General features: G+C 46.2%; 1 protein-coding gene across 1 annotated transcript in view; it reads right to left on the bottom strand.

Annotated features, from left to right (window-relative positions):
* Positions 1 to 13434, bottom strand: part of KDM3A (lysine demethylase 3A) — a 280805-nt gene that overhangs the window by 142521 nt on the left and 124850 nt on the right. The window contains exons 13-18 of the mRNA XM_069204391.1: positions 11614 to 11766; positions 11355 to 11450; positions 10934 to 11058; positions 9561 to 9765; positions 8788 to 8957; positions 8278 to 8514 (exon numbers count right to left, since the gene is read on the bottom strand). Of these exons, the coding sequence (XP_069060492.1) occupies positions 8278 to 8514; positions 8788 to 8957; positions 9561 to 9765; positions 10934 to 11058; positions 11355 to 11450; positions 11614 to 11766 (986 nt within the window). The remainder of the gene's footprint in view (positions 1 to 8277; positions 8515 to 8787; positions 8958 to 9560; positions 9766 to 10933; positions 11059 to 11354; positions 11451 to 11613; positions 11767 to 13434) is intronic.

Raw genomic sequence — 13434 nt, 5'->3', positions numbered from 1 at the left:
AAGGTAGCCCACCGTTGGGGGTTCAGAGCAACCCCAAAGTCACCACACCAGCAGCTCAGGGCCGGTCAGGTGCAGAGTTCAAAGTGGTGCCCAAAACACATAGGCTAGAATGGAGAGAAGGGGGTGCCCCGGTTCCGGTCTGCTTGCAGGTAAGTACCCGCGTCTTCGGAGGGCAGACCAGGGGGGTTTCGTAGGGCACCGGGGGGGACACAAGTCCACACAGAAATTTCACCCTCAGCAGCGCGGGGGCGGCCGGGTGCAGTGTAGAAACAGGCGTCGGGTTTGCAATGTTAGTCTATGAGAGATCTCGGGATCTCTTCAGCGCTGCAGGCAGGCAAGGGGGGGATTCCTCGGGGAAACCTCCACTTGGGCAAGGGAGAGGGACTCCTGGGGGTCACTTCTCCAGTGAAAGTCCGGTCCTTCAGGTCCTGGGGGCTGCGGGTGCAGGGTCTCTCCCAGGCGTCGGGACTTTGGATTCAAAGAGTCGCGGTCAGGGGAAGCCTCGGGATTCCCTCTGCAGGCGGCGCGGTGGGGGCTCAGGGGGGACAGGTTTTGGTACTCACAGTCTTAGAGTAGTCCTGGGGTCCCTCCTGAGGTGTTGGATCGCCACCAGCCGAGTCGGGGTCGCCGGGTGCAGTGTTGCAAGTCTCACGCTTCTTGCGGGGAGCTTGCAGGGTTCTTTAAAGCTGCTGGAAACAAAGTTGCAGCTTTTCTTGGAGCAGGTCCGCTGTCCTCGGGAGTTTCTTGTCTTTTCGAAGCAGGGGCAGTCCTCAGAGGATGTCGAGGTCGCTGGTCCCTTTGGAAGGCGTCGCTGGAGCAGGATCTTTGGAAGGCAGGAGACAGGCCGGTGAGTTTCTGGAGCCAAGGCAGTTGTCGTCTTCTGGTCTTCCTCTGCAGGGGTTTTCAGCTAGGCAGTCCTTCTTCTTGTAGTTGCAGGAATCTAATTTTCTAGGGTTCAGGGTAGCCCTTAAATACTAAATTTAAGGGCGTGTTTAGGTCTGGGGGGTTAGTAGCCAATGGCTACTAGCCCTGAGGGTGGGTACACCCTCTTTGTGCCTCCTCCCAAGGGGAGGGGGTCACAATCCTAACCCTATTGGGGGAATCCTCCATCTGCAAGATGGAGGATTTCTAAAAGTCAGAGTCACCTCAGCTCAGGACACCTTAGGGGCTGTCCTGACTGGCCAGTGACTCCTCCTTGTAGCTTTCTTTGTTCCCTCCAGCCTTGCCGCCAAAAGTGGGGGCCGTGGCCGGAGGGGGCGGGCAACTCCACTAAGCTGGAGTGCCCTGCTGGGCTGTGACAAAGGGGTGAGCCTTTGAGGCTCACCGCCAGGTGTCACAGCTCCTGCCTGGGGGAGGTGTTAGCATCTCCACCCAGTGCAGGCTTTGTTACTGGCCTCAGAGTGACAAAGGCACTCTCCCCATGGGGCCAGCAACATGTCTCTGGTGTGGCAGGCTGCTGGAACTAGTCAGCCTACACAGACAGTCGGTTAAGTTTCAGGGGGCACCTCTAAGGTGCCCTCTGGGGTGTGTTTTGCAATAAAATGTACACTGGCATCAGTGTGCATTTATTGTGCTGAGAAGTTTGATACCAAACTTCCCAGTTTTCAGTGTAGCCATTATGGTGCTGTGGAGTTCGTGTTTGACAGACTCCCAGACCATATACTCTTATGGCTACCCTGCACTTACAATGTCTAAGGTTTTGTTTAGACACTGTAGGGGTACCATGCTCATGCACTGGTACCCTCACCTATGGTATAGTGCACCCTGCCTTAGGGCTGTAAGGCCTGCTAGAGGGGTGTCTTACCTATACTGCATAGGCAGTGAGAGGCTGGCATGGCACCCTGAGGGGAGTGCCATGTCGACTTACTCATTTTGTTCTCACTAGCACACACAGGCTTGTAAGCAGTGTGTCTGTGCTGAGTGAGGGGTCTCTAGGGTGGCATAAGACATGCTGCAGCCCTTAGAGACCTTCCTTGGCATCAGGGCCCTTGGTACTAGAAGTACCAGTTACCAGGGACTTATCTGAATGCCAGGGTGTGCCAATTGTGGATACAATGGTACATTTTAGGTGAAGGAACACTGGTGCTGGGGCCTGGTTAGCAGGGTCCCAGCACTCTTCTCAGTCAAGTCAGCATCAGTATCAGGCAAAAAGTGGGGGGTAACTGCAACAGGGAGCCATTTCTTTACACAAAGGCACTCTCCCCATGGGGCCAGCAACATGTCTCGGTTTGTGGCAGGCTGCTAAAACTAGTCAGCCTACACAGATAGTCGGTTAAGTTTCAGGGGGCACCTCTAAGGTGCCCTCTGGGGTGTATTTTACAATAAAATGTACACTGGCATCAGTGTGCATTTATTGTGCTGAGAAGTTTGATACCAAACTTCCCAGTTTTCAGTGTAGCCATTATGGTGCTGTGGAGTTCGTGTTTGACAAACTCCCAGACCATATACTCTTATGGCTACCCTGCACTTACAATGTCTAAGGTTTTGTTTAGACACTGTAGGGGTACCATGCTCATGCACTGGTACCCTCACCTATGGTATAGTGCACCCTGCCTTAGGGCTGTAAGGCCTGCTAGAGGGGTGGCTTACCTATACTGCATAGGCAGTGAGAGGCTGGCATGGCACCCTGAGGGGAGTGCCATGTCGACTTACTCGTTTTGTCCTCACTAGCACACACAAGCTGGCAAGCAGTGTGTCTGTGCTGAGTGAGAGGTCTCCAGGGTGGCATAAGACATGCTGCAGCCCTTAGAGACCTTCCTTGGCATCAGGGCCCTTGGTACTAGAAGTACCAGTTACAAGGGACTTATCTGGATGCCAGGGTCTGCCAATTGTGGATACAAAAGTACAGGTTAGGGAAAGAACACTGGTGCTGGGGCCTGGTTAGCAGGCCTCAGCACACTTTCAATTGTAAACATAGCATCAGCAAAGGCAAAAAGTCAGGGGGCAACCATGCCAAGGAGGCATTTCCTTACATAGGCCATATCTTGCACGTGTGTTTTGAAAGTACATTTTTTCCGAGTGGTAGTAGCAAACAAAAAGTTTCCATATTGCTGCACAGTAGGCCCTAGTGGTGGGTCTACATGCTTCCTTGAGAAAGTCCCTACATTCTGGTGGTTAGTTAAGGAAACCTAACTCTATATTCTCAGGAGCCAAATTGCCATGTAAAGTGTTTTGGGGATCAGGGTGCCTGATTTGCCTGTGGTTCTGAGTAATAGTCTGGCCTGTATGGGGCCTTCTTGTATGGAACCACAGTGAGGTCTAGAAGTGCTGTGGAGAGATCTGCCTAAGCTTTTGAACTAGAAATGGAGGGAGGAGGAGGAAAAGCGTAGACAAATATCCCTGATCAACTCATCCATAGTGCATTGCAGTTGGATAGTGGGTGTGGAAAACTTGAGAAGTTTGGACATTTTGTGTTCCCTGCAGGAACTGTAACACCTGGCGGTGATCCTCAAAGGCTCACCCCCGATTTGTTACAGCACCACAGGGCATTCCAGCTAGTGGAGTTGCCCGCCCCCTCCGGCCATGGCCCCACTTTTGGCGGCAAGACCAGAGGAGATAATGAGAAAAACAAGGAGGAGTCACTGACCAGTCAGGACAGCCCCTAAGGCAACCTGAGCTGAAGTGACTGACTTTTAGGAATCCTCCATCTTGCAGATGGAGGATCCCCCCAATAGGGATAGGAATGTGACCCCCTCCCCTTGGGAGGAGGCACAAAGAGGGTGTAGCCACCCTCAGGGCTAGTAGCCATTGGCTACTGCCCTCCCTGACCTAAACACACCCCTAAATTCTGTATTTAGGGGCTCCCCTGAACCTAGGAACTCAGATTCCTGCAACCTAAGAAGAAGAGGACTGCTAAGCTGAAAACCCCTGCAGAGAAGACGGAGACACCAACTGCTTTGGCCCCAGCTCTACCGGCCTATCTCCCCACTTCTAAAAGACACTGCTCCAGCAACGCTTTCCCCAGGACCAGCGACCTCTGAATCCTCAGAGGACTGCCCTGCTCTAGAAGGACCAAGAAACTCCCGAGGACAGCGGCCCTGTTCACCCAAGACTGCAACTTTGTTTCCAAAGAAGCAACTTCAAGACAACTGCGTTTCCCACCGGAAGCGTGAGACTTGCTACTCTGCACCCGACGCCCCCGGCTCGACTTGTGGAGAAAACACTTCAGAGAGGACTCCCCGGCGACTCCAAGACTGAGTAACCAGAGTTGCCCCCCCTGAGCCCCCACAGCGACGCCTGCAGAGGGAATCCCGAGGCTCCCCCTGACCGCAACTGCCTGACTCCCAGATCCAGACGCCTGGTAAAGACTCTGCAACCGCAGCCCCCAGGACCTGAAAGATCAGAACTCCAGTGCAGGAGTAAGCCCCAGGAGGCCCTCTCCCTTGCCCAGGTGGTGGCTACCCCGAGGAGCCCCCCCTTGCCTGCCTCGCTGAAGAGACCCCTTGGTCTCCCATTGATTTCCATTGGAAACCCGACGTGTGTTTGCACACTGCACCCGGCCGCCCCTGCGCTGCTGAGGGTGTACTTTCTGTGTGGACTTGTGTCCCCCCCAGTGCCCTATAAAACCCCCCTGGTCTGCCCTCCGAAGACGCGGGTACTTACCTGCTGGGAGACTGGAACCGGGGCACCCCCTTCTCCATTGAAGCCTATGCGTTTTGGGCACCACTTTGAACTCTGCACCTGACCGGCCCGAGCTGCTGGTGTGGTAACTTGGGGGTTGCTCTGAACCCCCAACGGTGGGCTACCTTGGACCCAAACTTGAACCCCGTAGGTGGTTTACTTACCTACAAAAACTAACAAATACTTACCTCCCCCAGGAACTGTTGAAAATTGCACTGTCTAGTTTTAAAATAGCTATATGTGATTTATTTGAAAAGTATATATGCTATTGTGATTATTCAAAGTTCCTAAAGTACTTACCTGCAATACCTTTCATTTGAAGTATTACATGTAAAATTTGAACCTGTGGTTCTTAAAATAAACTAAGAAAATATATTTTTCTATACAAAAACCTATTGGCCTGGAATGGTCTTGGAGTGTGTGTTCCTCATTTATTGCTTGTGTGTACAACAAATGCTTAACACTACTACTTTGATAAGCCTACTGCTCGACCACACTACCACAAAATAGAGCATTAGTATTATCTCTTTTTGCCACTATCTTACCTCTAAGGGGAACCCTTGGACTCTGTGCATACTATTCCTTACTTTGAAATAGTGCATACAGAGCCAACTTCCTACAGTCCCGCAGTAACCTAGGTGATGAAGTCCCCTGGAGAGCAGGTGTCTAAAGCGCTCCTATGGCTTTAGCGGTCTCAGTGTCTATCTTAATTTTTATTTTATTTCTTAAGTAGGGACTGAACAAGTGTTTAGAGTCAAAAGCCATGTTAAAGACACACATCCTGGGCCAGGTGTGATGTCTAAGGAGAATACTTGAGTTTATTCCCCTTGCTGAGGGTCTGCCGCATCTAACGCACACCATATGGAGGTGTTGTGAGATGGTTTGTCCCTTCAAAACAAACTGCTGGCTGCGTTTTCTACATTCCTCTAGAGATACTGATGGAGTTTTTCTATTTTGCCCCAGTCGGTGCGATCACAGAATGCTAGGAGAGCTTGGGAACTGGCAATAAGCCAGTGGTTAGCAGCCTGGTTGCAACCCTTGTCCCCCTGCAGTGTCCATACTTTTGCTCTTCTTGTCTGGCGGCAGTGTCCCTCCAGTGGTTTGGGAGTTGGCTCTTTTGCGTGCGGTGGTGGCAACTAGAGTCTGGTGGTAGCTGTCACCTGATGAAAATAGGGTCAGATGGTGCACGTTTATACTTTGTCTACCCAAGGTGTCGCAACCCTAGCTCCAATTAATAGGGTCTTTAAAAATCCTTTAAAACTGGTAGATACTGTGTGGCCCTGTGTGTAGTGGACAGTATAAAAAAGGAAGACATCCTCTAATGGCTTTTTCTGTAACTTCACATTATGAAAGGCTGTGGCCCTAGCAGTACTCCCCCCACCCACCCACTGAGTGTTGACCTATGTGTGAGTACTTCATGTGGCAATGAGGGCAAAACCAAGGGCGTGCATTTCATTACCAGTGGAGCATTGTTGGGAAAACTGATATGGACGTCAAAAGAAGGCCCTGAAGGGCTTTGGTCGAACCAGTGTGATTTTCCGTCAAAGCGTAGATGTAAGCAACGCTAACGGTAATAATACTAACAAAGCAAATAACAAAAAGACCAAACGTCGAACAGTAACTGAGTAGAAACACAGAGCTAAGGCACACATGTCCGAACCGGACGGCAGAGAGAAAACAATGTAACAATGGAGTTTATGCCCATGCGTATTATCACCAAGAGGAGGAGTCACTCAACTTTGTGACTTCAAAGACTTCTTCAAAGAAAAACAACTTGCACAACTCCGGACCCAACACTAGGCGGCACGAGCATCAGTATTTATAGCCACACATGCCATAGAACATGCTACTTACCCTGTAACCATCTGTTCATAGCTTATACTACTGTAGATTCACTTTCTGGACCTTAATGCCCTACAGTTGGGCATTGGGATATTGTGTGTCCTCTCCAGCCAACAATGAACCACTGTACAAGCTACGAGCAGATGTAACGTAGCATGTGTTGCAATGGCACGCTCTGCATAAACTGTAAAGTAGTTCCTCTGCAAAGGGATGGCTAGGGAGCAGATGTTGCATATATTTGAAACTTTGTTTTTAAAACGGTTTGGCCAACTAAATCCTCAGGGTGAGCTTGAATGTTCAAATAGTAATGTATGGGAAACCCATGTGTAGCATGGGCCCTGTACCATCTTTACATGTCTGTCATGGGACTTTTTACTCGGAAGGTTACCTTCTTTCACATGGAATGTGCTTGAGATTACACATAATGTACATTTAGCATCAGTATAGCATGTTTATATAAACCCAACAATCCATCTGGCAATAGCACCAGATAGGTTGACCTTAATGAAGTTATTGACCGATGGATTTTTGGGTGTATACAAACACGCATGCTAAGGCTAAATGTCAATTTTCGTAGGTGAAAGTACTTTTGAGGCACTTGGAAATTAGTCTAGCATTTGTGGACTTGTTAATGCATCATGTTAAATATGTCCGCAAAGCTGTGGTCCTCCCCCATTAGATGCTCTACAAGGAACTGAATGTATTTTTGAATGGCCCAATGTCAAAACCTTTGGGCTAGAGTTAACAGTTAGTACAAATGAAACCACCCCCCCCCCCCCCAAAAAAAACACCACAACTTCTGTATATTATCATTGCAGTCGTGCAGTCTTTTTTTATGAGGATTGTTTACACTCAAATGACCCTGTAAGATTCCGATTGCTAAGCTGATTGCCATGAGTTTTGGACAAAGGATGTGGCAGCTCCGTAAGAAGGGATTGGTGACCGATGACTTGACGACAGAAGCCCCCCACTGGAGCCACCTCTACCCTTGCCTCTGGAGAAGTACTTTGCTACCAATGTGTCCTCAAAAGACTTCTGCTGGGGGTAGATTTGCTTCAGAGTAGCGAGTGACTTCAGACCTCCTTCTCACCTGCTGTTTGAGGAAGGCAGAGAAAGGTGTTAGGATCTGTTGTGCATCCATGGCTTTGTCAGTATGCCTCCTTTTTAAAATTTTTAGTATCAAATCGAACTCCTGCCCATTAGCCACCCTCTGTCTAAGAGAACAATGAGGGAGTGTTTTACCTCTGGTCTAAAGCATAAAGCTCTTAGTCAGGTATTGCATCGGCTAAGTAGGATGCTGCTTTTGATCTCCTCAGAGGCAGTGTTAGCAGAGTGAACTCAAGGTGTGTTTTAAAGATGACCGGATCTTCCCAGACCAATTTTTAGGGGAGAGCGCAAAGCTCTCCGTTCCCTGATGTAATCTCTTTGGGCTTCTAACCATGCCTATGTCACGTCAGTCCCTTACATTGGTTCATGGGCTTGCCTTTTAAAATCTGCTTGCTTTCATTACTGTAAGGCATGCATACGTCATGCCTTTTCCGGTGTTTAGCCCTCCTCAAGCGCACTGACCAACTACTGGAAACATGCGAAGCTCCATGTTTTCCGTATGGTTTCTGGACTACTTATTCCCTTTATTTCACAGCGCAATCTGATGGTGAAGTATTTGTCCTGCTGCATTGTGGGCCAAGTATACATCTTCCGCAAGGGGAAGACTTAATGAGTTAGGCTTCCACAACACGTGGCATGTGTCAGCTAACCTCTGACTGGCAAATTTTGGTGACATGAAAAAGTATGGAAGTTTAAACTACGATTTACCTGTCCTTGCTTCCAACACTCCCGAAACACGTTCCAGTTGTTCTTATGGGTGGGGTCCTGTAAGCACAGTAGCCGGTTGTCACACAGCCAGTAGTGAGGAGTATCGAATCCCATTAGGCTTGACTGTATTGTTAATCCTTCAGGCTTCTTTGCTACTTCTGCGACTGTTTTGTTCTGCACTAGAGAGGCAAAGATGTCATCAAGTATTTTTGGCGTGCTCTTAAGGCCATTATCCACCTAGATTAAAAAGAACAAATCTGTAAGAGAAGACAACACAAACACGGACTTGTACATTACAGATATGTAAAACACTAAACTGCGATGCTACCTTTCACCTGATTGGCATTTCCCACCACCTGAGAAAATTGTTTTTCAAAAAAGACCTCCTTCTCTACATAACCCACTGCTTCATCTTTGAAGGGTCAACATTCAGTGCACAGAAACCAATATATTCACAAATATAAAGTAATACATACAACAGAGAATTTAAACCAGACAAACTATGCTCACCTTGGCACCGCTGGAGTTCAGAAGATTTCGCAGAAAGCCAGAACCATTGCTGGGGACAGGACTCAGAATGGAATTATTAAACGTATTTAGTGTTGATGCTGGTTTAGTCAAACTGGAGAAAGATGGGTAGGCTTTGCTTTCCATTTTCGATGTAGAAGATTGTAGTTTTTCTGTTTTTGACACAAATAGAGATTGTTGGTTAAACTAGATACTGTCTCAACCAAATCAGAAGGTAATTTAAAATGTAGTCCTAAACTACATGCAATTGCAAACCCCTGGAAATTACCCTCCCAACAGACCCAATGAAGAGTATACTAAGCAAGTACCCACGTGCCAAGCACCATGCTGCCCTGGACTAGTGTCCAAGGCTGGGTTCTGTACTTAATAAAAAGGTACCTCTTATAGGACTTCTAATGTGTAAGGCAAGTTTTAAAAGCACTCACTTCTAGCCAAAACTTCAATAAAGTGCAATGCAATAAGCCTGTAAGCTCATCACAGGATGCGGATATATATATATCTAGGGCAATTTAATCTAGAACCCAAAATCACTTTTTTTTTCTTATGTAAATAACTATTTAATTTCCACGTTCAATCTGTCAACTAGGATACTGGATAGCGTTTCTCACAAAAAATAAAGGGCTAAGCAAAGCAGGCTTAATAAACACATCCTCCCCCCCCCCCCCCCCCCCCAAAGTACATACATCCCTGACATTTAAAAGTTTAGAATGAGCCTATGGTTTTTAGTATCTTCTACATTTTTCCTGATCAAATACCTTTGTTTTCCTTGTTTGTATTTCCATTTGTTAAATCTGCCAGCCAGCTTAGAGGACTAGAGTTGAAGAGTGACGCTGGTTTACTTCCAACAGCGGTTTTTAAGGAAGATGCACAGCTAGAAGCTACTGAATCTTGAGAAGCACATATCACAGTTTGGGGAGCCATTAGTGGAGGTGGGGTGGTGGACTTTTCAGATACAACTTCCTATTAAAACAGGCAAAATACAAACTTGTCATGATTATTCCTCACGGACACATTGAAACCACATTGCCTGCTGAACTATAGGACCTACACGAGTTTCAGGGCAAAATGTGCATAGCCCATAAAGTGTGTGTGGGGGGGGCACTAAATATACAGTACGTTGGCTCAACTGAACCATTATATAAATATGTGAAATAGCAACAGGTACACCTTTCAGCAGTACAATGATTTGACACCATTTGTTTACATTTTAGTACTACAATGGATAGGCTTCATGTAGCATCAGCAGAGGAACCATAAGAGGGGTGATCATGTGATGTTCATCAGAACGGCGAAACTGCATTGAGGAAGCAAAAAACGTAATATATTTTCCAGTGAACATGCATATTTAATGGGGAATTGCCTTGACACTAACCGCTAGCCACATGGCCACTTTCAACAATTGCTGTAGTGCATTTGTCCAATCGTTCGAGGCATAGGAAGTTCACACAAATTAAATGCTTTCACCTTTGGTACTTTTATTACACACCTTGCCAGAATACAGTAAAAAGTGGAAAACGTTGGCTCAACTGAACCATTATATAAATATGTGAAATAGCAACAGGTACACCTTTCAGCAGTACAATGATTTGACACCATTTGTTTACATTTTAGTACTACAATGGATAGGCTTCATGTAGCATCAGCAGAGGAACCATAAGAGGGGTGATCATGTGATGTTCATCAGAACGGCGAAACTGCATTGAGGAAGCAAAAAACGTAATATATTTTCCAGTGAACATGCATATTTAATGGGGAATTGCCTTGACACTAACCGCTAGCCACATGGCCACTTTCAACAATTGCTGTAGTGCATTTGTCCAATCGTTCGAGGCATAGGAAGTTCACACAAATTAAATGCTTTCACCTTTGGTACTTTTATTACACACCTTGCCAGAATACAGTAAAAAGTGGAAAACACATCTGCAGCAAAATACGATAGCAGTGGAAAATGTGATTCTCAAAGGTCACGGAACAATGCATGCAAGATATACGGATTGGCCCAACCAAGCTCTTCGACATTTAAGCAACTTTATCATGAAATTTCCTATTCTAAAATTGCAATGGTGCATCAAGTAGCACTAAGTTCATTGCTGAAAGGAAAAAAAAAAGCATCAAAATTGCACAATACCTCTTTCACTTCATCTTTTGGAGCAGTCTTTAGGATTTTGGGGTGTCTATTTGAGCAAGGACAATTCGATTTGATTCCCCACTTGCCTCGGACAGAGTGCACAACATCTCCAACATCAAAAAGAGCTAAAGGCAGGAAGATTTAGAATAAAAAAAAATAATAATAAAATTACTTTAGACCACAAAGTACACTTTAAAAAAAAATATAGACTGTCTAGTGCAAAAGGCATCTAGTGCCCTTTGCACATTTATTCCAGTTAGTAGGCCATGTCACTGACGCAAATTAGTTTATCAGCATTGTAGGGCAACTAAACTGATGGCAACAAGCAGCATATTCTGCAACTAGATGTTGTTCTTGCGTGCTTTCAATAAAAGTTTTTTAGTTACAAGAAATATGTGGTGTATAATATAAACAGATGTACCTGTTCCAGGAACAATTTGCGTTGGCATCAGGTTCTCTGGCTCGTGTAACTGGCCCTTCACACATTTCAGCCAGGCAAAAGTCTCAATTTCACTTTCTACAAATAAATATTCACTGGTTAGATAGTGACGTAATTCAGCAGATTCATAGTGGGCTCCATTCCAAATTTAATCTGCACAAGACATCCTTAATTTATAGTCCTGCAACTAAACTGCTGAGTTAAGCATTTGGCTTTCTTTGGAAAATGTAAGCTTGCTTACCTGGGTGAAAAGTTTTCTTCTTTAACTTGTAACAGTCCACACACACTCCGAACCCACACTTGGGGCACACCCAATGCAGATTAAAAATGGTGGTGTCACAAACATCGCACATTTCACGCACACCTCGGACAGCACGTTTCCAAACTACTTGCTCTGAAATGAAGAAAAAAAAAAAAGCAAAGAGGGAATGAGAAAGGAAAATGTTACTTTGGAAAACTAACCTACAAAAAGCAAAGCACAGAAAACATCAAATATCCTTTGTGTACCAGCGACTCCACCTTGCCTCTCATTACCCAGGCGTGGAAACATCAAAACCCACATCTAAAAAGTTTATGTATACATTTCAGCACCCCATTAACAAACAGATCGCACTAGGTTGCATGATAGACAGTTACACTGTGACAAGAGGCCGACTGACTCAAATTCATGTTTTTGAGGTCAAGCGCGCAAAGCGCTCTTTTCTTGATGTAATCTCTGTGGGATTTTATCTACGCCCACGTCACGCCCATCAGTTTGGTTGGTTCGTGGGCTTGCCCTTTAAAATTGGCTTGATTTAATTTGTGAAAGGCATGCATACGTCATGCCTCTTCCGGTGTTTAGCCCACCTCGAGCACACCAGCCAACTATTGAAAACATGCAAGGCTCCAAGTTTTTGGTATGGTTTCTGGACTACTTTTTCTCTTTTAGTTGGCAGCATTCTCTCGCGGGGCAGCAGTTGAGCGATTTGCATGACATCGACCACGTTACATGGATAATTGCACTTTTCCTAATACGTTTCACTGCGAGTTAACTTCTCTTTCCTTTTGTGTATATGCTTTGTGCTCATGGCAGCCGTCTGCTCGCTTATGTAATGAAAATGTCACTTACCCAGTGTACATCTGTTCGTGGCATTGGTCGCTGCAGATTCACATGTTGTGCATAGTCCGCCATCTGGTGTTGGGTCGGAGTGTTACAAGTTGTTTTTCTTCGAAGAAGTCTTTCGAGTCACGAGACCGAGGGACTCCTCCTCTTTGCTTCCATTGCGCATGGGCGTCGGCTCCATCTTAGATTGTTTTCCCCGCAGAGGGTGAGGTAGGAGTTGTGTGTGTTAGTAATAGTGCCCATGCAATGGAATGAATAAGTATGTACAAATTAAGGTTAAGTAATATATATATATATACAAATGTACAAATGTTGAAGATAACTTCCAACGGCTACAGGCTCCCGGGGAGGCGGGTGGGCACATGTGAATCTGCAGCGACCAATGCCACGAACAGATGTACACTGGGTAAGTGACATTTTCAGTTTGATGGCATCTGTTGCTGCAGATACACATGTTGTGCATAGACTAGTAAGCAGTTATCTCCCCAAAAGCGGTGGCTCAGCCTGTAGGAGTGGAAGTAGTCTGAAACAAAGTTCTCAGTACGGCTTGACCTACTGTGGCCTGTTGTGCGGATAGCACGTCTACACAGTAGTGTTTAGTAAATGTGTGAGGCGTGGACCATGTGGCTGCCTTACATATTTCGTGCATTGGAATATTTCCTAGGAATGCCATGGTAGCGCCTTTTTTTCTGGTTGAGTGTGCCCTTGGTGTAATGGGCAGTTGTCTCTTTGCTTTAAGATAGCAGGTTTGGGTGCACTTAACTATCCATCTGGCTATACCTTGTTTTGATATTGGGTTTCCTGTATGAGGTTTTTGAAATGCAATAAACAGTTGTTTTGTTTTCCTAACCTCCTTTGTTCTGTCGATGTAGTACATTAGTGCTCTTTTGACATCTAATGTATGTAGTGCCCTTTCAGCTACTGAGTCTGGCTGTGGGAAGAACACTGGTAACTCTACCG

This window comes from Pleurodeles waltl, chromosome 1_2, assembly GCF_031143425.1.
Source record: "Pleurodeles waltl isolate 20211129_DDA chromosome 1_2, aPleWal1.hap1.20221129, whole genome shotgun sequence".
NCBI lineage: Eukaryota > Metazoa > Chordata > Amphibia > Caudata > Salamandridae > Pleurodeles > Pleurodeles waltl.
Note: the sequence above shows the minus strand (reverse complement) of the source record. Positions and strands in the feature narration are given on the sequence as shown.